Source organism: Dermacentor andersoni, chromosome 5 (assembly GCF_023375885.2).
Source record: "Dermacentor andersoni chromosome 5, qqDerAnde1_hic_scaffold, whole genome shotgun sequence".
Taxonomy (NCBI): domain Eukaryota; kingdom Metazoa; phylum Arthropoda; class Arachnida; order Ixodida; family Ixodidae; genus Dermacentor; species Dermacentor andersoni.
Genome location: NC_092818.1, coordinates 18,936,995 through 18,960,004, shown reverse-complemented (window position 1 = coordinate 18,960,004; position 23,010 = coordinate 18,936,995). Strand labels below are relative to the sequence as shown.

General features: G+C 48.4%; 1 protein-coding gene across 5 annotated transcripts in view; it reads right to left on the bottom strand.

Moving 5' to 3' along the window:
• Positions 1 to 23,010, bottom strand: part of LOC126529930 (uncharacterized) — a 150,315-nt gene that overhangs the window by 2,202 nt on the left and 125,103 nt on the right. For 3 of the 5 annotated variants that reach the window (XM_055070132.2, XM_050177390.3, XM_050177391.3), the window contains 3 exons: positions 10,348 to 13,036; positions 6,771 to 6,876; positions 5,770 to 5,918 (listed from right to left, as the gene is read on the bottom strand). In XM_055070132.2, coding sequence (XP_054926107.1) covers positions 5,770 to 5,918; positions 6,771 to 6,876; positions 10,348 to 12,700 — 2,608 coding nt within the window. In that variant the 5' untranslated portion in view covers positions 12,701 to 13,036. The other 2 variants (XM_050177393.3, XM_055070133.2) reach the window with 2 other exon arrangements.

Genomic DNA, 23,010 nt, shown 5'->3' with positions numbered 1-23,010 from the left:
GCGTGCATATGCGCGCTTGCTTTCACTTTTTCGCTGGTGTTGTGGCTGGCATCTATAGGTCACATTGCACAGGTGCCTGACATCAGAGAGGGCCTCAACAGCTCCAAGTAAGAGCGAGCAATCTCTTGTGCAAGATTGTGCGCTTCCTGCTGCATGCAATGGAACAATACTTGGCTCTCATATTGGTGGCAGCATTGTTTAGAGAGCGCAAGTGTTTTTTTATTGTAATTCAAAACGTGCTGCAGTGCCCTTTACTTACTACCAGGTGGCAGTATGGCAATGCAGCTGTTCGACACCATAAACATCATCTAATGCAAGTACTTTTCAGCTTGGCTATGGTTTTGCAGAGTGCACTTTATACCTTTTGTATTGTTCTTTGAGGTTCAATATTGCTGTCTTTGCTGCATCTCTTCATAGCAGCAATTAATTCTGCAGCTAAGTAATTCAATTTAATATACAAAGCAAAGGAATAGTGGCCTCTACTTTGAGTATATGTGTCAGTAAATCTGGAGCAACACTCACCATGGATAAGTTACGCTTGATACTCTGCGAAAAGTTACACTTTGCTGCATAGAAATACTTGCGCTCAGTTTAAACATGCGAACTGTGTAACAAAGTTTTGGTGACAAATAAGCTCAAAGAAAGCCAAGACAAAGTGCTGTGAAGAAGTACTGAGCCAGAAATACGAAGCTAAGATAAATCCATGCATCCATCCATCATTTTTATGACTAGTAGCTCAAGCAGAACATCCATGTCATGTTTCCCTTTGATAATCTTTTGTATCAAGCTCTAGTCCAATTCCTGACAGTTGCGACACCAGGTTTAATACTTTAATAATGTCACCGTCTTTAATACATCCAGTTCCCGAATTAAGAGGTTTCAAAGAAAAAGCCAAAAATGCTAAGAATTGAAAGAAGCATGCACTGACGCAGCTGCACAAAGTTACCAGCAGATGTATGCATCACATTGCACTGCTGGTTTACTGCTACAAACACCGTGTACAAAGAACAAACATGGACTAGGTTTTGCTTTCAATGTGGCTATACTCTTCATACACATCAGCATTCTCTGGCAAATGTAGTTGATGTTGTACACAGTGTGGAAGTCTGTGAATCCACAACATACTGTAGTATCCCAAGTCCATGGCCAATTCTCTTAAAGGGGCCCTGAACCTCTTTTTATCGAAGTGGAGAAAGGCATTTGAAGTGAAAATAGGCTATTTCAGAAATACTTTGCCACAGAAAGTACTTCAATGTGTTCAGCAGAAGCAGAGTTATTGGCAATCAAACACAGCCTCCGCTGTGCTCCCGTTCCTTCTTCAATGCCTTGCACTGCGAAGGCTACGGCACAGTGAGGTGTGCCCACAATGCTCCCCCTTCTAAATGTCACCGTGGCACGCAGTTCAAGCTTCATTTAGGATGTTAACATAGACACCACAACTCCTGCCTTTGGTGCCTACGATGCACTAAACATAAGCCAAATGTAATTGTCCTCAGTGCGCTTAGCCAGTGGACTCATGGCTGCACCCCAAGGCGGCCGTGGTATCTACACCGTGTAGCCGACCGCAGCTTGATGTCAGTTATCGACCAATAGCAGCCGTTTATGGGAATGACGAAATAGTGCATACAATGACAAAATACTGCATCTAGAAGAGAGTGAGGACAAGACCTTCTGCTGAAAAGAGCGTTTGAGAGAAAGGAGACTTCGTGATCCGCTTGTGAGCTCCACACACAGCGTACGACAGCAAAACTTGGATGAGATGTTCACAATGGTCTATGCGACCTGCGGACTGTGTTATTTCACCAAGCCTGAGGGGTGGTTCAGGGCCCCTTTTAAGAGTCTAATTTTTGCCCAAAAGGGCACGAACAGCATCTCAGCAGCCGAGCGAAAAGAAAAAAAAAAAAAAAAGAGTTGTTAATACAATGAGATGCAAAACACTGGTTGAATGACAACTAGATCAATAATTCTCATTAAAAAATATTGCAAATAAGCTTTCCAAGAATGATAGGCTGCTGTATGACTAGATTTCCAAAAACACTAAACAAAGGGTTGCCAAAAAAGATCAGGAGTTATGGGAAAATTAAAAAAATAAAGCTGCTTAAGCATCTGTGAGCCATAAACACATATAGAAGGGCCCATTGCAAGAAAAGCCTCTGGTTGTAGCGAAAAAATAAAACTGCTGCATAGCTAGACTGCCAAAAGCACTTAATGACAGACTATCACAAGTCGTCATGTAGGCTTCTGCACTGAAACTGCAAACAAATCTTGCATAACCAATTTTGTTTTTGCACTGGTCCGAAAACTTTTGTTGTTTCACTTCGAATAATTTGGAATACTTTGTTCAGCTGATGGACAACAGTAACCAGACTAACAGTTGGTTGTTGCAACATATTTGGTTAGCTTTGGATATTCGAAAATACTGAATAATCCACTTTCTAATTCAAATATGAATAGCTAGTCGACTATGGGGAAGCGCAACAGACAGGACAAAGAAAGGCGAGACAAATGGGATAAGCACCTGCACAACACTTTTCCCGTCTATCGCACTTCACCATAGTCAAATATGCATCGCTAACTGGCTCAAAATTCTACTCTTTTAAACGAATAGCTATAGTGTACGATATTCGATTCGTATTCTTAACATCAAATATTCACCCACTCCTACTAATTACGTCTAACATCCTACTGCAACACTGGGGTGCAAGACATTTTTCAGTGTACTTCATGAAAATAATTAGCAAAGAAAAAGATAGGTTGGCAAAGTTTTGAGAAATGGCAACGACTCGGGATAATACAGTAAGATAATGGCCTCAGTAAATGCGCCAAATGTGCAAAGAGCTTCCAAAGGGTAAGAGACAGAAAGCAGGTGGCCACTTTCCAAGATACTTACAGTTTACATCAACTTGAAAGAACAATTCCCCGCTATGAGAAAGCAGGAGGAAAGAGAGAGAGGTGTGGCAATCAAAAGACATGAAATGAGCACAGGCCAAGAAAGGCCTTGTTGTTGTTCTCTTTCGAGTAGCTGTTCACCCGGCAATTCACAGCCATAGTGAAAGGCAAAGATGCTGTTTCATTCATTTATTAGAAACCAAGTCGTTACCACATTCCTCGTGACCAAACAGCTAAGCACACCATATCTCGCACCTTGGCAAATATTTAGCTATGTCTGGCCATTGTGGAAATACTCAAGATGCACACTTACAAGGTCTGTCTGAAAAGCATCTGACCTTTTTTTTCAATTTAGATAAAGCTACAGGGGACAGGTTAGTCACGCCGCGTCACAGGAGGAGGGTCCGCAATGTTATTATAGCCTGCAAGTGGCACGACTCCTGTCTGCTGTGGTGCACAAACACTTGTGTAGAATAATGAGATCTGGTACTTGCAATATTCTAAGTGGGCAAAAACGATGGAGTGAATTAAACAAAATACACTGCGCTAAGCTTGGTGATACTGAAACAGAAGGAATTTGGAAAATTTTAACAATGTTTGGAGGCGCCTATCGACGTGAAGCAGATAAATACATAAACTTGCTACAACTGCTTCAAGGAAGGCCAAATACCTGTGGAGAGTGAGTCATGCTCTGGAAGGTTTCCAAGAAGCTGTAGTGATGCAACTGTTGATGAAGTGCAAACCACAGCAATAAGAAACTGTTAATTGAGAGAGGAATTGCTCAACCAGTGGAGAGCAACAAAGATGATATGAATGCCATTTTAAATACAATTAGGGTATACAGACGTAGGCTGCAATTGTTTGTGCCAAGGATTTCGACAGAGAAACTCCAGCTACATCAGGATAACACCCCTGTTCATGTGGCTCATGTGATTCAGTCTATTTTGGCACAGCATGGGATATTGGTGGTTCGTCAAACTCCTCTTTACATGGCCACACGCGACTTCTGGGTGTGCCCAAAAATCAAATGGCATATGAAAAGTATGTGCCTTCACGCCTAGGAGCACTTCAAGCACAATGCAGCAGCTGCTTTAACAGCACTTCCCAAGGATGGGTTCCAGGGCTGCTTCAAGAAGTGGAAGCAGGAAGGCAAGTAAGGCATTAGGACAACGATTATGCCGTGCACTTTCTTTTCCAAGAGCACAGTTGGATATTTTTGAGACAGACATTGTAAATAGTGCAATGAAACAGCTGTGATGCAAACAGTACATGCTGATATTTCTTGCTGTACTTTCTACACACCTAGTGCAATTCACACCACACAGCACTTAAAAGCCACGAGTATATGTTTCGTACTGAACTACCTTCACTTAGGGCAGCTTAAGTTAGAAACCGAAGTAGGAGGAGGTTTATTAAGTGAAAAGAACCTTTCTTCTTCCTTGCCTATCCATTTCTAAACCTTAACTAATACTACATTCTCACATACATTCTTAAGGTATTATTGTCTTGACAAGGATAAGTCCACTGGTTGGAACGTTGGCTCTGACTTGAGGCCAAATTACATTGTTCCTCAACAGTTGATCACATTCTTGATTGTTGCTCCATTTGTGTAAGGCAAGAGCCAGGTCTTGCTAATACTATGCTCTTTTACTAAGTCCAATTCAGCACATTATCGTACAGCAGAGCTAACATGCAGTTGGTTGCAAACATAGCACAGAAACCTATGTACTCTATCTTGCAACGTGTTGGCAGCTAAACGGAAGCTACAGAGGGCACCATCCACTCAGGAGCATAATCATGCAAATGCACTCTGTCCCTTTGTAGCAGGGCACCGTGTTTTCTAGAAAACATACAGTGTGGCATGAAAATGCTCCACCAATGGCAAACTTTACACTTGTCTCGGCTGAGGCAAAAATATTTTTGGGTCCAATCAACACTCTTCAGCAAAATTTCTGAGCCGCTGGTTATGCCAGTGCTATTTATATCTAGGGTGCATAAATGGCAAGACAAGCATACTTTTTGGTTTACCCGGTACTCGAGGACTACTTTCTGTAGCAATGAAGGGATGCAGGTGAAGCGCACACTAGTAAGAGCACTCCTGAAAACAGTCCTACATTCTCATCCGCATTAGTTTCATCTGGAGAAAATAAACATCCTATTACATGACAATAAAATAGGACAAAATATACCATTCAGTGTTGAATCTCACTTACTTTCCTGCTTGTTTCTTCCGTGTTTGGAAAAATACAAAGCATTCGCCTTATTTTCGAAGCTACACTGATTCAAGTGCCTGTTCCTAGGAGACCAACAGTGCAGTCAAGCTGTGCCAGACTACTGGGTGCAGTAGCACATGTGCAGAAGCTCTGCCCCTGCAACCTTCCCTTCACTGCCGCTGAAAGTTGTCCACACACACAAAGGAGGGTGCTCTGCTGCTCCTTAGAAGACTGAAGTTTGTCTCAGTTTAAAGTAAGTGCGTGTTAGCATGTATGTTGTGTCCTTCTTTGTCAGGTGTATGTTACCAAAGCAATAACTTTCTCTGGCTGCATAAGACACAAGAAGATAGTGCAGAGAAGCATATGCTAGACTCCAAAATTCTAATAGAGCAGGGGGTAGGTAGCCCTGTAGGAAGCTGACGCACACACAAAAATATGCACGGAATATCAACTGAACTTAACTGAATATCAACTGAACTGAGGCTTGGGGGTGGAGACAAGCACCTACAAGATTTCTTGCTTCCCACCTCTCCACCTTGTCGTTACATTAATTGTGTACCGGTCAATGGCTGCAATAGGGATATGTTTGCCTAGCGCACAGACACGTGCAATGAAGACTCCTCCCACCTGCTCCCATGGGCATCAAAAAGCAGGGTCCCGTGCTTACCCTCGTGGAAGTCCATGTGCCTGTTGAGATCAGAGGTAGAAGAGAAGGTCTTGTAACAGTAGGAACACGGGTAGACAAACTTTCCATCGGGACCCATCTGTGGGGTGCACGCTTCATCCCGGCTTATGGGCCGTTCGGCCATGTCCATCCTGAACAAAAGACGCAGACAAATCGGTTACCTCCCACAACATCACAGAGACCACTTGAAGATATTTCGTGTCAGGTTATAGAAGAAAATGTGGGCATGACAAATCCATAGTCTAACCTTGCAAGTTGCAAGGAATACAATGTGAACAGACATATTAACTTGTAAATTGCTACAATGCACAAACTCAGATGTGGCACTGGGCCACAACCTACCATGCAAAAGTACGGCATGCAGTAGTTCTCACTCATGTTGCGACAAATTGCAACATGAGTGACAAATACGAGTGACAAATCGCAACATGCACTCGTGTTGCGATTTGTTGGTGAAATCAAACATTGTCATTGGAACTGACATCCTATCAAACATTGACATCAAAACAGCACAAATTAAAACTCGTGAGCATTTGAACACCTGACTTTTTTCTTTTGCCTTGGCACCTGTAAACCCTATTTCATATTGCTTGCATTTTTCGTACTGAAATACTTCATTTTTGTATTATTCATTGCACAGATTTACTTTCCACTCTGTCATTTCACTTGTGTTCATTTGCTTCGAATTTCCCCTTTTCCGTATTTTTATGTATTGTGGCATGCTGCCGTCGTGCGGCTACCCCTGATGTTAAAACCGTATGGTGAGGGCCTTTGCCACACTTACTCCCTCGAAGTGTACTTCGGGCGAAACTAACTGTTTATTGTTATTACTTTTAAAGTGCAATGCCTACAAGCACAGTGAATGTTCAAACACGATGCACATCCAACTAGCCTGATGGGTAGCACTATTCACAGCTTACATGAGGTTCACAACACACCATAAAGCTACTTCTGCCTTCAGCATCAGAGCAAACGTTCCACACCTGGGGTTGTATGCCGAGAGGAAAGGTCCACGGCTTGCCGTGCCTGCTTTGCCATCGGGGTCAGGGCTGCTGGCTTCCCCATTTTCATAGCTGGCAGGGTTGCTTCCTGAGAGCACAACAATGGAATGGGAGAGAGGAAAATTAAACACTCAACTAAACACGTAATCTGGGCCAGTATACTGCAAGGATTCTTTCAACTCGATTCTGTTCCTTCCTTATCATCCATCGTTCACAGCCAGCCAATTCCAGTGGTAATGCAGGCCACTAGAAGTGCTAACGAAACACGAAAAGGAATAGCATTGCAACAACATCATTACATAATCCCAGCCCTGCGCAGCTAGTTCACGCTGCATCTGTTGCCAACAGAAGAGCTTGCGTTGCTCTCAAGCCTCTGTGCCGAAAGAGCAGAAGATAAGACATTGCACAAGAGACAGGTCACCGATATTTCTGATAACTTGCACACTTGTTGACTGCAATCTAGTTACAAGTCAACCTGAAACAAATAAAATATTACATGTTTCAGTCAATATTTTCGAAAGAACGAACTAACTTTTGAATATTCCAACTGTGTGTGTGTGCAATGTTCATAGCGCCAAACCTCTACAAAGAGACACAAACATAATGAATTACCAAATATAACAAAGTAAACCTAAACATTTATCATTTTAGCATGACACACGTGTCAATGCATGACAGCACGTAATCAATACACACTTACGATGAAAATTGGATATAATAATAGTGTTTTTGTGTCAGATGTAATTTCGTAACTATGTTCAACTGTAAAGAAAAAAAAAAAGCTTGTTTTCTCAACTCGTACGAACTAAGAAAAACTGATACATACAGAAATACTATAGATAAGTACAAGTAACAACCACACATTCTTGCAAGGCACTCCTTGTTCCACACATTAAGAAGACAATATAGCAACAACCTACAACAGAAGACAAGTTGTTGCTCACAGTGATTACAACGTGGCAAGATATTTCTATCTGTTCAATATCAAATTTGATTTCAATGTTCAATATCAAGCTGAAAAACATTCACATTGCAAAAACTTAAAGGCAATAGAACACCTTTAAAAAGCTACTCTGACTTTTGTAGGCAAAGTAAAACTCAATATACAGAAGGATATACAAGATATAAAGGTATGCTACTGAACGAATTTCTGTGTTGGACATCTCTGTGTACCCAATGGGTCACCATTCATGGACGTCTGCATATGGTATCTCACAGGTATATGAAGCATGCTCATAAATGCTTTTGAACCATTTACACGTGAGTAAATATAAAATGTTCCTTTTAACATTCTATCCTTGTCACTTCCAAATGATACAAAAGGTAGACTGTGAGTAGTACATTTCTGTGCAAAACTGACATATTACTTTTAAGCTATTTTCTCAACAATTAGGACGGATATTCTAACAACATTTATTACCATGAAGCAGCCACCATATAGCATCCAAGAATGACAACACAGCTGAAATGAGAGATCTTAAAAGAAATTTGTAGTTTGATATAAATAACTGCCATCCTTGCTATTCCAAACATGCAGAACTCTCTGGCATAGCTTTGCCTGTTAGTTGCAGAACACGGACACCAATGCATCTAAATTTTGATGGCATGTAAGTGTAATTGGAGCACAGAAAACTAGTTTTGCAGGATGTACATGCATATGTTATTTGTGCACATTTTTGCGTATGTACGCATTTGTATAAACAATTCTATAGTACGTTTTGTATGTGCTGCATGTAATTACTGTATCTCTGCTCCTGCTGTATTAGAATACGGGACCAGACCTCTGGTCAAGCTAAGTCAACTGCGTTTTGTCTTCTCTCCTCCTACCCAGGAAATAAAATTGAATTGAAAGAAAAAGTGAGGGCACATGTATTCGTAAATTTGGAGGAACAACCAGTAATTGTTAAGGTAGCACTTATTTTCAAAGTGCAACAAATTTTTCCATTCACAGCGCCAGCTTTTACAGCGGGAAAGTGATAAGTGAGCATGATAGCAATGGACACTGGCATTATAGAGAGGTGCCTTATGCTGAGGACTTCTTTTGCAAAAGAGAGGACTTCCTATGTTGTAATGTTCCTTGGAAAGACCCAGAATATAATTAATATAGTGAGAACCTTTTTTAAACACGAAACATAGTGCATTTATTGGCAGCAAAGTTATATAAACTAACTTGAAACCACCTACAGAGGTCCTCCCAAGCTAGGGAGTCCTCCCAAGTCCCCTATAAGGAAGACCTCCTACTAGGGAGGTTTTCCTTGGGTGAGAGGAGGAGCATAAAATTTTGATTTTTCACTGAACCACTAAGGTGCAATCTTTTTCATCATCACCTTATGTGTTGTGTATACACTGAAACTAAAGCAGAACGATGGTTGCTTTTGCTGAAACCAGATATCCAATTTAGCCACTATACCACTGTGGACAAAAGTGCAATAGCAAAATTTTTAAATTGTTGCTATGCAGCCATGCAGCATGGAATTGGGGCACATTCTGCATTAGCTGAATATGGACAAGCACGTCGTACGATTTGGTTTGTCTAGGCTGCGAAATAAAGAAAAGATTTTTAATAGTCTCTAAACAATTTCTTGCATCGTGCAACATTAAAAACAACAGAAAGCTGAGCAAGTTCATAGGGATTCCTTTATGATAAGGCATCATTTGTGTTGTCCTTATCTTTCTTATGTACATGTTTCTCATGACTAATCTTTAAGATCTTCTTTAAAACTGTTACCCTCCGGATTCCTGTGCATATCAAACATCCACCGTAGATTCAGGGACGTACGGGATGGATATCCAGAATATGCAAAGGAGTTGTGCGGATAACCATGGTTGCTTTGTGTGCCTATGGTCCTAAAGATGTGACAAATTCTGCCTTCGTTGCGTCAACCTCTACACCAATGTCCTCAATGTATGATTTAAGAAAACATTTAAAGTAACCTAGTATATTACAAGTATGTGAGACTATAAGGCAGGTGGTAATGCCATTCACTTATCTGTTGCATACTACCGTGGTGATCTCGTTAGGCTTTGAACTCCCACAAGAAAGTGCAGTTTGTGCCACAACCTGCTGGCAAACTACAATGGACCGTGTGTTGTCATCGACAAGATCAGCAAAGTGCACTATACTCTAGTGCACCTCACAAACACTGGTAGACGCTCTGCTAAGACACAAGTAGCGCATGTTGCCAGGTTGAAATCATACATGCGATGACAAGCCACTTGACTCGCCCAGTGGGCTTTGTCTGCAAGGAGAGGTATGTTGCGTCCAAGTGTGTAAAAGGGACATGGAGATGGGAAGGAGAAGAGGAGGAGAAAGAAAACTATGCATTGGCCATTCCTGCTGTTTCTAGCCTGCTGTTCCTGGTGTTCAAGGCCTAAACAAACCTTCTCCCTCATTATAGTATATACAGCACTATCATCACAGCCACCAGCGTTGCCAGCACAGTTACACATGCATTTGTAGAATGCGCTGGGAATCGAAAACCTGTGTGAACTGCAGTCCCCTTAGAGACAAGATTTGCAATGTATTGGCTCATAAAAGATGCATTAAGTTTTATCCTACCTGCTGCTTTGCCAAGCTGCATCCAGGCTGCCATTTCCTCCTTTGTATATGGGTTAACTTCGTCCTCAGCAACCCTTTCTTCACTGGTTTCAGATCCCATCTCCTTAACTTCACTTGCACCATCTTCAACTCCTTTGTCACTACCACAGTCCTCACTTGTTTCCACAACTGCTGGACCATAGCGCATCGGCCTTCCCTTCTTTCGCCTGTTGCCCGTAACCGGCCGCCTCAGCTCTTCGTTACTAGCGTCCAAGTCCTGCGAGGACAAAGGACCATCGCCACCGCTTTTCTCATCTGCCTGCGCCGGTTCAACAGGTGGTGTTGCCATGGGCATGGCCTCCAAAGGATAGATGATGGTTTTGTTGTCCTCTTCGCCCTCTTCGTCATCAGCCTTCCTATCTGCCTCGAGTGAGCAAATGGGGCTCCCATTGTCCTTCATGCAAAGTGCTACCGGCATCTCGGATGCCATTGGACTAGCTCCTTCCTCGTCAGTCAACTCGGGGTTGCTGCCGTCCATCCTGTGGTCTTCCTTGAAACCGTCTGGGCTTCCATTCTCGGCAAAGCCACAGTCGTCCCCACCCCTCAAGTCATCCTCGTCGTCCAAGTCGCCATCGGCTTTGTCCTCGAGGTCATCGATGTCCTCCAGGTCGTCGTCCTCCTCCTCCTCCTTGCTCTGGTCCACCGAGTTGAGGATGCGCACAGCCGTCTTCTTGAGGAAGGACACCAGCTTGAGCGAGCCTTGCGGGTTGTCGTCGGCGGGGTCACCAGCTCCGCTGGCAGCGACGCCTCCGTTGGCGCCGCCGCCGCCGGCAGGCACCGCCGCGGCGCGGCTCCTAGCGGCCGCCGCGCGTCGGCGCCGTCGCAGCTGGTCCCGCTGGCTGACGTCCGAGTGGAAGCGGATGATGTGGTGGCGCAGGTTACGACGCTCGCTGAAGCCGCGCCCGCAAGCCTTGCAGTAGCACGGCTTGACGCCCGTGTGGATGCGCTCGTGGCGCTGCAGCGAGAAGATGCGGTCGAACGACTTGCTGCAATAGCTGCACTGGAAGGGCAGCCTCATGCCCGCCTCCTGACTCGACGACGGGCACGACGAGCCGACCTTGGAGCCGCCGGGGCCGCGTTGCGGCGGCGCGGCGCAGTGCGGCGACGTGAACTCCGGCACCGAGGAGGTCGAGGTCGGCGCCACCGAGGTCGTCGTCGGGGGCATGGCGAGCGGCATGCCCATGGCGATGTTAGGCAGCGACCCCGGCTGCAGGAAGTGGCCCGCCAGGGCGCCCAGCTGGAGGGCCTGGTCGAACGAGACTCGCGGCTCGCCGATGAGCGCCTCGGGAAGCGGGCTCAGCACGGGCAGGCCCGCGGGCGGCGGCGGCGCCAGGCCGGCCTTGCCCTCGATCACCTGGTGCACCTGCTCGTGGACCAAGAGCTGGCTGCGCCACTTGAACACGGCGCCGCACTTGTCGCAATGGTGCTCCTTGACGGCACGCGTGTGCGCCTGCAGGTGGTCGCAGAGGCCCCGCAGACTCGGCTGAGTCTCGCCGCAGATGCCGCACTTGTACAGGGTGTACTGCTGCTCCGTCAGCGGGTTCACCACGTCGACCTTGCTCGCCAGCGGCACCTCGGCCTGAAGCTTCATGCTGCGCCAAGCGTCCATGCCCAGCAGCGAAGACGGGGACGGCAGGCCCGCGGCGGCAAGGCTCGAGCTCAAATTGGCCGTCATGTGCGACAGGCTGCCCACGCACGACGTCGTGGTGGCCACGTCTTGGGACTCGGACTTGACCGGTCCGTAGCTCTCGGAGGGTTCCTCCTTGACCGGCGGCGGCTCGGCCGGCGCGGCGTCCTGGGGAAACTCCGGAGGCACGTCCGTCTCGGACCGGGGCCCCCCCTCGGCGGGCCGCGGCATCGAGAGGTCCTCCTCGCGGCTGTCGTCCGTCGGCGGCTCGGCGCCGCAGTAGGCGCCCGGCGACGACAGGTGGTCCGGCGGCGCGTCCCTCCGGAGCCTCGAGAGGCGCGGCTCCACGGCGGGCGCCGCGCTGTCGTGCGTCGTCTTAATGTGGAAGCGCAACGTGTGCAGGTACTTGAAGCCGCGGCCGCATTGCTCGCACGAGTAGGGCTTGGCCGCGGGAGTGCGCCGGCTGTACGGCTTGGCCTGCTGCTGGTGCTGACGCAGCACGTGCGCGGCGTACTGCGCCATCAGCTGCTCGGGCGACTGCTGCTGCTGGTGGTGGTCCATGCTGGCGAAGATGGGCGCGACCGACGACGGGACGCTCAGCGACTGCACCGCGCACGGGTGCAAGGACGACGAAGCGGAGCTGCTGCTGCTGACATGGCTGCTGGCGACGTCGCACGGCAGAATCATCGCACGAGGCTCCAGATATGCCCGGCCCACACGAGGAACGGCACGAAACTCCGCTGCCCCCCTGGCGTCGGGAACAAGCGTCGCACGCTTCTAAAGGTCGCCTACACTCGTAGTCTTCTTCGGCCTCAGTGTCGGCAGTTACTCCGTCGAGTGGGGAACATCACGCTTCTAGCTGACTTGAACAGTGCGCTGTCTATTGTACACAATGAGGTAGTAGGTCGGTGAACGGGAGTGACGCTGAGATTCTCCACTTCTCGCATTACCCGTAATAATGGTGGCTCACTAGAGACGACGCTTTTGGAAGTAGCTCCGTGTCGCCCATGCCACGTAGGGTTCCTGCGATCAATAAGAACCAAGAGCAGTGTGTGAGTCAAAACCGCGCGCTGGCTCGCGAAGCGATCGCATGTCACACGCGCGCACACACACACGCACACACACACACAACGCAGTATTCACTAATACGGCACGGTATCCTACCAGACGAGCTAAACTAGCGGCGGTAAAAACAGAACGGCAACAAGAAAATCGTGCACTAGTATGGCCGCGGCCACACGCTCAGCTGCAGCCAAGTCGAACTGAGCGCTGTCCTTGCCGCGTTGCACAAGATTCACGAAGAGGCCCCAGAACCAAGATGCCAAGCGATCATTTTCACGGACAGCAGGGACGCCCTGAAGCGACTCGCGGGCACCGTACTCGCGCACATCTGAGGCAGCAGGCTCCGCGGCGAACCGTAATTTGGAAGTGCCGGGACGTGTACGGCGTCGGTAACGAGGCCGCACACGCCCTGGCGGGCGAGTCAGCGGACCGCTCCGTCTCGGCCATCTCCATCCTATAGCCGCGCCGAACGACCCCAGCCGAACGCGTCAGTGTAGCTGAGGAGGAGTGCTCTGGCGGTACAAACTACGACAAATGACCACCCGCTACCGCCAAGCTTATAGCCACCACCATAGAAAACAAAACTTGTTTTTCTGGTGACTCAAACCAAGCCTGCCACGCGGCGCCCAAGCGCTAGTTGATACTGCGTGCACTGGCTACACCCTGACAGGCGACGTGCTGGCCAAATGGTGCCATTACAAGGGCCAGCGCCTTAACACCTTGGGCAGCGAGGCACCGGACAACTCCAGCGTGGGAGCCGAGGAGTGTGACGCTGCTTGCCCAAAAACACCGGTCACGCACCGTCGACGAAACACATGTTGTGGGATTGTATAATACACCCGGCAAAAGTTCCTCAAGTCGTACACTAGGACTTTCATATAAAACAGTGCACGACAGCGACGGTAGACGCCGCGCAACGCAGCAGTTCCCCTTGGACGCAAGGCGGGCGCATTGTTTACCACACTCCCCTATACATAGGCTTAGGAGCCAGCCATATTCTGCGTAAATATCTATTAAACAATATGTAAACATTTTTCTACTGCAGAAGCAGTGTATGGGTAGGACTCCCGCGGACTTTCGTTAACGAACTGAACGTCATTTTAGCGATATGACGGCGCCCAAACTGCTCGCTTCGGGCCAAACGGGTACACCAACTCCTGAGAACCCGTTTCCCTCTTCACGGGAAGTGATGGCGTTGTAGACTACCTTTGCGATCTCGCCTCGGCAGCAAAAGTGCAGGCGTCATCTCGACGCGTCACTTGCAAACGGGCAAGTAGAGTGGTCTTTATGCCGAACCACTTGCGGGTGCCACCAAAAGAGTCCGTTCTTAAAATCGGGCGCAATAATGTTGAGAATATAACGAACAAAAGGTGAACATTGACGAAAAAGAATGAAACCGTTGAACAGAAAAAATCATGCGGATCCAACACACTGCGGGAATCGACGTGGGCGAAGCTTTCTGTGCTGTTTGCTTTGATTGACGGCAATTAGAGGTGATGTTGACGACGAATGTTCCAATTTCTTCAGCGTGTATAATTCAATACAAGAGTGTTGAGTTGATGGTAAATGTTAATTTGCTTGAACCACTGCTGTTTGCGTAGCACACTGAACACGCAGCGAGAGGCGTTTGCTTGAGGCGTTGTTGTGCGCCACCTCCGAGAAGGTTAGTATTGTCATTCCCTCGCAGGGCAGCGTGGCAGAAGCGTTAAACATTAATTGAATCATGGGGCTGTGCGTGTCAAAATCACAATCGGATTATCAGGCACGCGGCGCGCCGTAGTGGCAGCTGCACGTAAAATCCAAGTAGACGAGCGTTTTCGTATTTCGGCCCTGTATAAAAAGTGGCTGGGCCCGGAAGTGCCGGTCTGACGTGTGACTGCTTCCGGCCTAGAGTGCGCACGTCGTGCGCGTCCGCTTGACAAATTTACACGATGTTTATTTTTTCGGATGCAGGAAAAACGTACCGTATTGTACCGTGCCTTGCACTGAAATTTATCCAGAAGCGTTTCCTCGCCTTTTCCCTCTCCCGCCCTGGGCATACACGAGTTGCAAGCGAAGAGCGCCAAGGCTGTAATTCACTCGTTTCGTGGCTGCGTCGGTTCTACCCTTTCTCTGCATGCTCTCCCTACGTCCTCTCTACTATTCTGTATAGCAACTACAATATTGACGGTTGCACGTTAGTAGAAAGGTAAGCGCTGCAGTTTCTGCGATGCTTTTGCGGGGGAGTCGCGGATAATTACAGCCGTGCAGAGGGTACTGTGGCGACGCAAAGGGTACTCCAGAGGGCATTGTGCACATGCGTCGCGGTGCAATGCCCAAGCGTGCTCCTCGCGTCTCATTTCCAGCATGCTCGCTCTGAAGCCCCTCCCGACGCAGCGTGCAAGACAGCAGGAGCAACAGCAGTGGAAAAGTAGAAGGAAGAGGCTCACAAGGGCACGCACGAACTCCTTTAGGGTAAGGGAGCGCCAGACTTCCTTAAAAGGGAGTTAAAACCTCAAGGAAGTCGCGGTCGTGTCACGTGGCCAACAGCCAGTTATTAAACGAAGCCGCCAGAAGAGCGTCCAGCAGCGGTGTTGGGCTTTATGTTTGGTTAACCAAAGATCGGTAGGCCGGTTGACTTTGGGAAGCCACGGTAAAACTACAAATGAGGCAGTGTAGCGTGACATGGGTTGGGCTTCTTGTGAACTCAGGGAAGCACAGAGCAAAATTAGTCTTGAAGAAAGACTTGGGAACGGATCAAAATAAATGGGCAGCCACAGTGCGCAAGTATCTGTACTTGAAAAGCGAGGACACAGAACGGAGGAAGAGGTCAAGAAAGCTGGCAACGAAGTACAGGGTAATTGAAACTGTAAATAGACAACCAGGAGTCATCGGAAAGAACGCGACAGAAACAGACAGGTAATTGAATGCAAGAATGGCAAACAAAAAGGACCATGGAGATTTACAAGAACGAGAAGAAATTAGACGGGAAAACCTGCACGATAGCGCAAAAGGCAATACCTTGCTATTTGAGGCCTCATGACAAAAACATACCGGAGCAAATATTCAGAAGTAGATGAGGCATGTGTATGCTGCAGCAAAAATCCGGAGACCACTAAGCACATGCTGATGGAATGCGAAGGGATTCATCCAGTGAGGATCGTAGGTAACGTAGACCTTCCAGAAGCGCTTGGCTTTAAAGCGGACGGAAGCGTCACCCGGTCAGCAGTCGAGATAAGCAAGAGACGTTTTAAGTATCGGTGGAAAAAAAAGCAGGGAAGAGACTGACACGACCGGATTTTTTACAGTCATGGCTAGCGGTACAAGGTAGATTTTGAAGGGGGAAAACAAGATTAAGGAGGATTAAGGATTTTAAAAAAAGCATGTGTAGAACACCTGATTAAATCAAGCAGGCTATATAGGTGACTATTCGTGACCGCCCCGTTTAAAAGAGGATGCCATTAAATCATAATTATCCGTTTTCGTACAAAAATGTAACTTCTGATTACGCTCGCAACTATTATAATTAACACTAAGTCTATAACACATTAGTTAATGTATATGACGTGAAATTTGTTAAATATGAAAGTGCGCTCGCCAAATATAGCAGTGCTGACAGCGACGCCCCTGTGCTTATCCGTGCGTTTCTTTGCGGTACAGTGTACTAGAATTGGTACAATGTATTCACGGCCTAGCGAGCATATGTTCTGCCTTCTGTGACCCGAACTGCTGCAAACTGTGCTCAAAACGCAATATTTCGTACACGGTGATATCCCGAGCTTTCCTTTCCTTTCGTCCGCTGTACAGGTGTCAGTCACGAGTGACCACACCGACAACTGTGCTACTATAGCACAACTAAGGGCTACGCTTACTTGAACCCGACACGAGCGGGTCGAGTCCAAAATCGGACTGACTGATGCCGACGTGACCGCGCTCGCACGGACTCGCTTCTGTCGAGTCCGGACAGCGACGGCGCACAGCGTCGAGCCGAGACGCGTTCGAACTGTGTTTCGGGTCCCCGCTGCCGTCCTCGTGGGCCTTATCAGATATAACTACGATGAGATTGCACTGCACAGTGCTTGTCTTGGCCTTGTCCTGTATACTATTCCCGCTGCGGGCGCCTGAATCTCGACGTCGCAGTGGCCCCGCGCAAGTCTCGGCGCTGACGGGCCCGACTCGTCCGCGTTTACATGCACGCTGCAAACGGGTCGCGAGCTAGGTCAACCTATGCCCCACGCAGTCGGGCTGACTGAGCTAGACTCGACGCTTGTTCAGCCCAACCGGCAGGCATTTACACGGACTCGACAGGCATATTTCAGCTCGACAAGCAGATTCGACCCGCTTCTGCTGGGTTCGTGCAAATGCCCTGAAAAAGGAGAAAGACACGGCGCCAAGCGGTCTAGGTCGAGAGTATCGTTCAGCAGCAATCACATATAGCTTTTGCTGAATTGTGCTTGAAATTTTATTTAATTCAATAGAAATGTTCTAAACACACACGACATTAGTTTTAATGCAAATAATCATTCATTTCTCAGTTTTACAACAGCAGTATGGGCACGAGATTACTCCCTTCAGCCGCCGTAATCTCCCTTGACTAAAAGCTCGAACTACCTTAGCGGAATGGCGACCGCGTGACACCGAGTGCGTCTCCCTCGAGACAAAGACGACGGAATTAAACGGAGAACCGCGTGCACTCGTCAAAATATTTCAATGTATATATAGCGTTCGTTTCTAAAACGCACTTCACGATGTGACCCGACTCTCGTCGAAGTCTTATTTCTTCCGGCTAAACCTGTTACAACGACATAAACTTTAATCAGTTAACACGGCGACGAAGCAGCACGAGGTGTGATGATAAATACAGTCCGAGTGCAGTTACTTTCTTTCCCTGGCACCTCATCAGCGCTCGTATAGAACCACGCGCGCCGCTCCTACACGAGCTTCGATTCGACTGTCAAGCCCAACTTTTCTTCTTGCAGTACCGTATTTGTTTCCAGCGCAACGGCTTTGCGCGTGCAGCTGGCTCTGTCAACTCCTACCAATGAACTCGACATAGCGACACTTGCAGCAGATGTTCAGGCGCGGAGGCACGCCGTCGCCACGGCAGTAGGAGAGCCCGCGTAGGGCGGCCTTCGCAACCCAGCGTTCTCCGATCACGGTGGGGGGAAAAAAAAAAACTAAAAGACAGCCCGAGCCGAGCACACGCGCAAACAGCCGCTCTTTTTCGTGCGCCTCTCAACGCAGCTACTCCGCACATAACTGCAACGCGGTTTACGCAAGCGCGCCTGCCGGCGGACGCCATTGCCTGCAGGAGCCACGAACGAAAGCGATACACAGTTTCAGCACGCGCGGTGTCCCAGTGCCACTCACAGCCGTATGTCACTGAACTTGTCCAGCTCGTCAAGACAAACTAAATATTCGACCGCGTAAAAAACTTACAGTTTCTGATTGCGGAAATATAGAGCAGCCTCTGTTCGAAATCTTACGTTTGGAATACGAGTGGATACATCACCAAAGAGCCCCCCAAAATAATCTTTTTTTCCATACCGAAACCGACAAAAAAAAGAAAACATGACCCATACCACTCTGTGACGGTGGATGACCAGCGACGCTGTATAGCACACGACAAAGAGGTGACACAGAATTTGGAACAAAGGTACGAACACATTTATTGTCTCATCGGTGGTCATCGTGACGAAAGGTACGCGCACGCATGTCTTTTTTATGCATCCGCATTCATTCGTGTTATACATTCGTTATATACATTCGCGTTTTCATTTCGCCATACACTGAGGCAAACAATTTGAGACCGGAATCTGCGCACCGACCGGCAGTGGGCCAGTGCCGTCGGCGCCTTCGCAAAGGGAGGGGCAGGCATGATGATTACGGTGGCCAGAAGGTGCGACGGGCGGTTGGCTGCACAGATACAGTGGCTGGACACAGAGGAGCGATGAAAGTTGCAGATGGCGCTACTAGCAACTGGTGCACAGCTTTTGCAGGCGGCGGCGCACGGCAGCTAGCACGCGCGTCGCGTTCATTTTGGGTCGCGTTGGAATTTCTAATGTGAAGCGCGGCGCAAACATCACGAAGTGTTTGCAGCTCATAGATGCATTATTAAGAAGGGTGACACTTCTTCGGAGAGCAGACAATGGAAAGATACGTTATCTGCAACACCGGAACGCGCAGCATATGGCAGCCATGCGATTTAAAAAGGAGGACGATCACATTTGAAGGCCGCTCTGGACGGGTTGGGGGCCACTCTGGACGAGCCGCCCCCTTTAAAGAACCTTGTCCTTGTTCAATGTGAAAAAGTGCAGCCTAGTTAAAGGGACACTAAAGGTTACTATAAAGTCAAGTCAAAGTGATAAAGCAATGCTCTAGAACGTCTAAGGCGTCAGTATAATTGCGAACAGAGATTTAGTAACCAAGAAATTGAAGTAAATGCATAACACGATTTGAGACCCCCCAGCGACATTCCGGTACTAGCCCGATGACGAAGGCACTCCTCATCATAATTTACGTCACTAGTACTCAACTGGTCGTATTAAAAAGTTCGTTTCATTAGGTTATAAGACGGGAAAAAATGCTACTTGTCTATTTCTGCTCGATTCTAAGAACAAATAACATTTTGACGTTGTGTGTGAAGTGATTTTTAAAGAGAAATGGAAGAGATAAGTGCAGTGCCGTAACTGTCTCTCACAGGAGGACACCTCAACAGCACTGCACGGGGAAGGGGTATGGGGAGAAAAAGATGGAGATAGTGGCCGGAACCCTTCAGTAGTATGGGTGAGTCGAAAGGTTTCGTTTTCGCTCGACTCTGCGCGCTCAACTCTGCGCCGCGCGCGCTTTGGAGTTTCAGTTGTTTCGTTATCGCGTCGTGCTGCGCTGGTTCTGCTGGCTCGCGAAACTTGCATTTGGAACAAGCAGCGAGAATGCCACGTCCATGTGATGTCATGGGATGCGCGAACGGTCCGCGGAACTTGGTCAAGGGCAGTTGCAGCGGCAAATCCAACGTTACTTATCACTGTGTGCCAACGAGTGAACCTCTCCGTTCGAAGTGGTTAAATGCCGTACGTCTGCCACAGCGCGATGGCAAAGAGCCGAAAAATCGTATAGTGTGCTCGCTGCACTTTCGTCCAGAGGATTACGAGTTCAACGCCGACTTACTGAAGTAGTGTGAAGTGCATTTCAAAGCAATGCTTTTCCGTAGCGCTGTTCCGTCGGTCTTGCCTACATTCTCCGAAGCGCAAGAACAACTGCAGGTTTTAAGAGGGCGGTGAGTGCGGCATTTGGTTTTCACGAAGGAAAAGCTACAAATGTGCGAATATGCATAGCCATGACACAGTTGCCGTCGTAGTAGTACGCAACGACGCCGGCAGCGCGAGCCCTCAGCAGCAGGTCACGTTCATCAGTGCTTAAATCGCTGAAGTCGAGCCCAGCATCGCGAGCCAATGTGTCGTTGTCAGGGTCGTCCATTGCAACGAGCGTCAAAGTTGGCGTCATAAAATAAAGAACCAACTTATCGTCGCGCGCTTACCCTTCCGCTAACCACCATAGTTCTGCTTTCGCGCTGCTGTCGGCTCTGTCTTGGCTCTGTTTCTAGCCGCGCGCTTGCGTTTTACGCAGAAAAGCCGTAGCGCCGTCTGCGGGCGCCGTTCTACTCACAAACGGCGCAACGTTACTATGAGACCATGACGTCACCACTCCTCGATCGGAGGGCGGGCGATTTGAACTGCGCTAGAGGTACGAGGACGCTTCAGTACGCAATTTCTATTAAAATAAATCTCTTCGCATTAAACAAGCGTTTCGAAGTTTCTGGGATGGTATTTCACAGTCCACGTTGACATAATATTAACCTTTAGTGTCCCTTTAACACCACCAACTGGATCGTTTTAGGAGTGGGCTGTTTGCGATGGAGCTCGCATCCCACTTGGCGGAGTGTTAAACTGCTCAAGAACTGCATAAAGTCATGCACACTGAAAGCATAAAGCTACTCTGTTGAAAAAAAAAATAATGTGAATGCATCCTCTAGCACGAGCGTGGCTAACTCACCTCCAGGGTACGATAGGCCTCCCCTGTCAAATTTTTCTGCACTGCATTCAGCTGCTTCTCTAATGACTACTTCCCCATTTATCACATGCCGAAAGGTCCCCTCAATGTACTTCTATTCGAAGTGCCGTTCGCAAAGGACACACTCTGTTGTCAACTCGCTGTCAGCACGTTTGATGTTTTGCGAGTCGCGACCACAATTCACGCCGAGGCGGTCTAAAAATGGAGGCCTTGGCTTTGCACGTTCTGTGCCCGCTTCTGCACCCGTGTACAAAACACGTTCGCGCTTTCGACGCCACGAGGGCCCGACGCATTATCTAATACATACACAGGAACAGCACCATACCACGCGCCTCAAGATAATCACAGTGGCACATGTGCGACGCTTCCCAGTGATCACGACTGACGTGCAAACATGCGCGGTCTACACGTTTACGCTGGCCCTGCAGGCCTCGCTGGCAAGGCCAATGCCGTGGCTTGCCCTTGTACGGGTGGGTGGATGGACGTTATGAGCGTCCCCTTTGGAACGGAGCGGTGGGCTGCGCCACCAAGCTCTTGCTATTATACTGCCTAATGTCCTACCTAGGTTGAAGTGAGTGAGTGAAAACTTTATTGTAAATGTACGGCGATTTGGGCGAGGTGGGGCCATAAGCACCTCAGCCTAGGTGACGGCCTCGAGTTCTTGGACACGGCGGCTTCCTCGGCGTGCCGGACGGCCCACAGTTGATCAGCGAGGTCGTGGCTGAGCAGGGCCGCCTCCCAACGCGCCCCTCGGTTCGAGACTGCCACGTCTACCCGGTTACCTACCTGTCTACATGTCTACCTAGGATAAAGGAAAAAAATAAAAACACTCTGAACTCCCACAACCAAATTTTCTGATCCCCTATTGCGAATTTTGCTTTTGTACGTCTCCGTTTTATATCGTTTCCCTACTTTTCTTCCACCAATCTTCCAATCGACACCAGCGCCCTTCAGCGCCCCTAGCGGCGCGGGGAAATTTCATCGCTCATCGCGCGTCTCTCCATCGCACGGCGCAGATTCACCGCCCGTCACACTGTGATGAACGGCAACGGAGCCAGCTGCGGATGAAGACGACGAACGCGCGAGCAGTGGCACGAGCCATTGCTGATGATGATAGTTTTTGCTCATAGAGGTTTGTTGACGGGCACGAAAAATGCACGGTATCCTAGCCATAAACAGTTTTGCTGTATAAAAAAGTAAAAAAGAAAGGAAGGAAGAAAACGTCGCCACTGCCGCTCCCCGAAAATGGCGCACGACCGAGAACGCGGGGCTCGGCGGCATGAAAGTCCTCCGAGATCAAGCGGTGCCCATGGAGCGCTGAGAAATCTCGGAGGCGACGTGCTAGGACTACGTCATACCGGTGAAATTTCGTCGCAGACAGCCTTTAACGAAACAGGGCGCACGCACAGGACTCTCGGTAGGACCAACGCACAGTCCTCGAGCGCGTTCCCTTTCGCCGTAACACGGAGGGTTTTTCGTTCTCATCTGCAGAGACTGTGACAATGTGACAAGCCAGACACAGCCTCGCAGCGAGGCTCTAACGATCGACGCGTCGTTGCAGGCGGGCGTGCTGCTGTTCGAAATGGGGCACTCACTTTCTGCGACAAACTAATAATAGCGACAGCTGGCCCAGTTGGCATGAATTCCAACTCAGCTGTCAATTTCATCATTGCATATTTCTGCCCTCTTTTGTTCTATTTGTTTATTTGCATCGTAGTTCGCAAAGACGTATTTCTGGGATATATCGCCGTTCAGTGCGCGCCGACAGCAAAGGGAAATGTTAAACTGAAATACCAGAAGTCTTATCCGGCAGCCGAACCTTGGCATAAACGGCGAAAGAGCGAAAAGCGGGCTTTGCAAGAGTAAGCTTTAGCTCCGGGCCGACT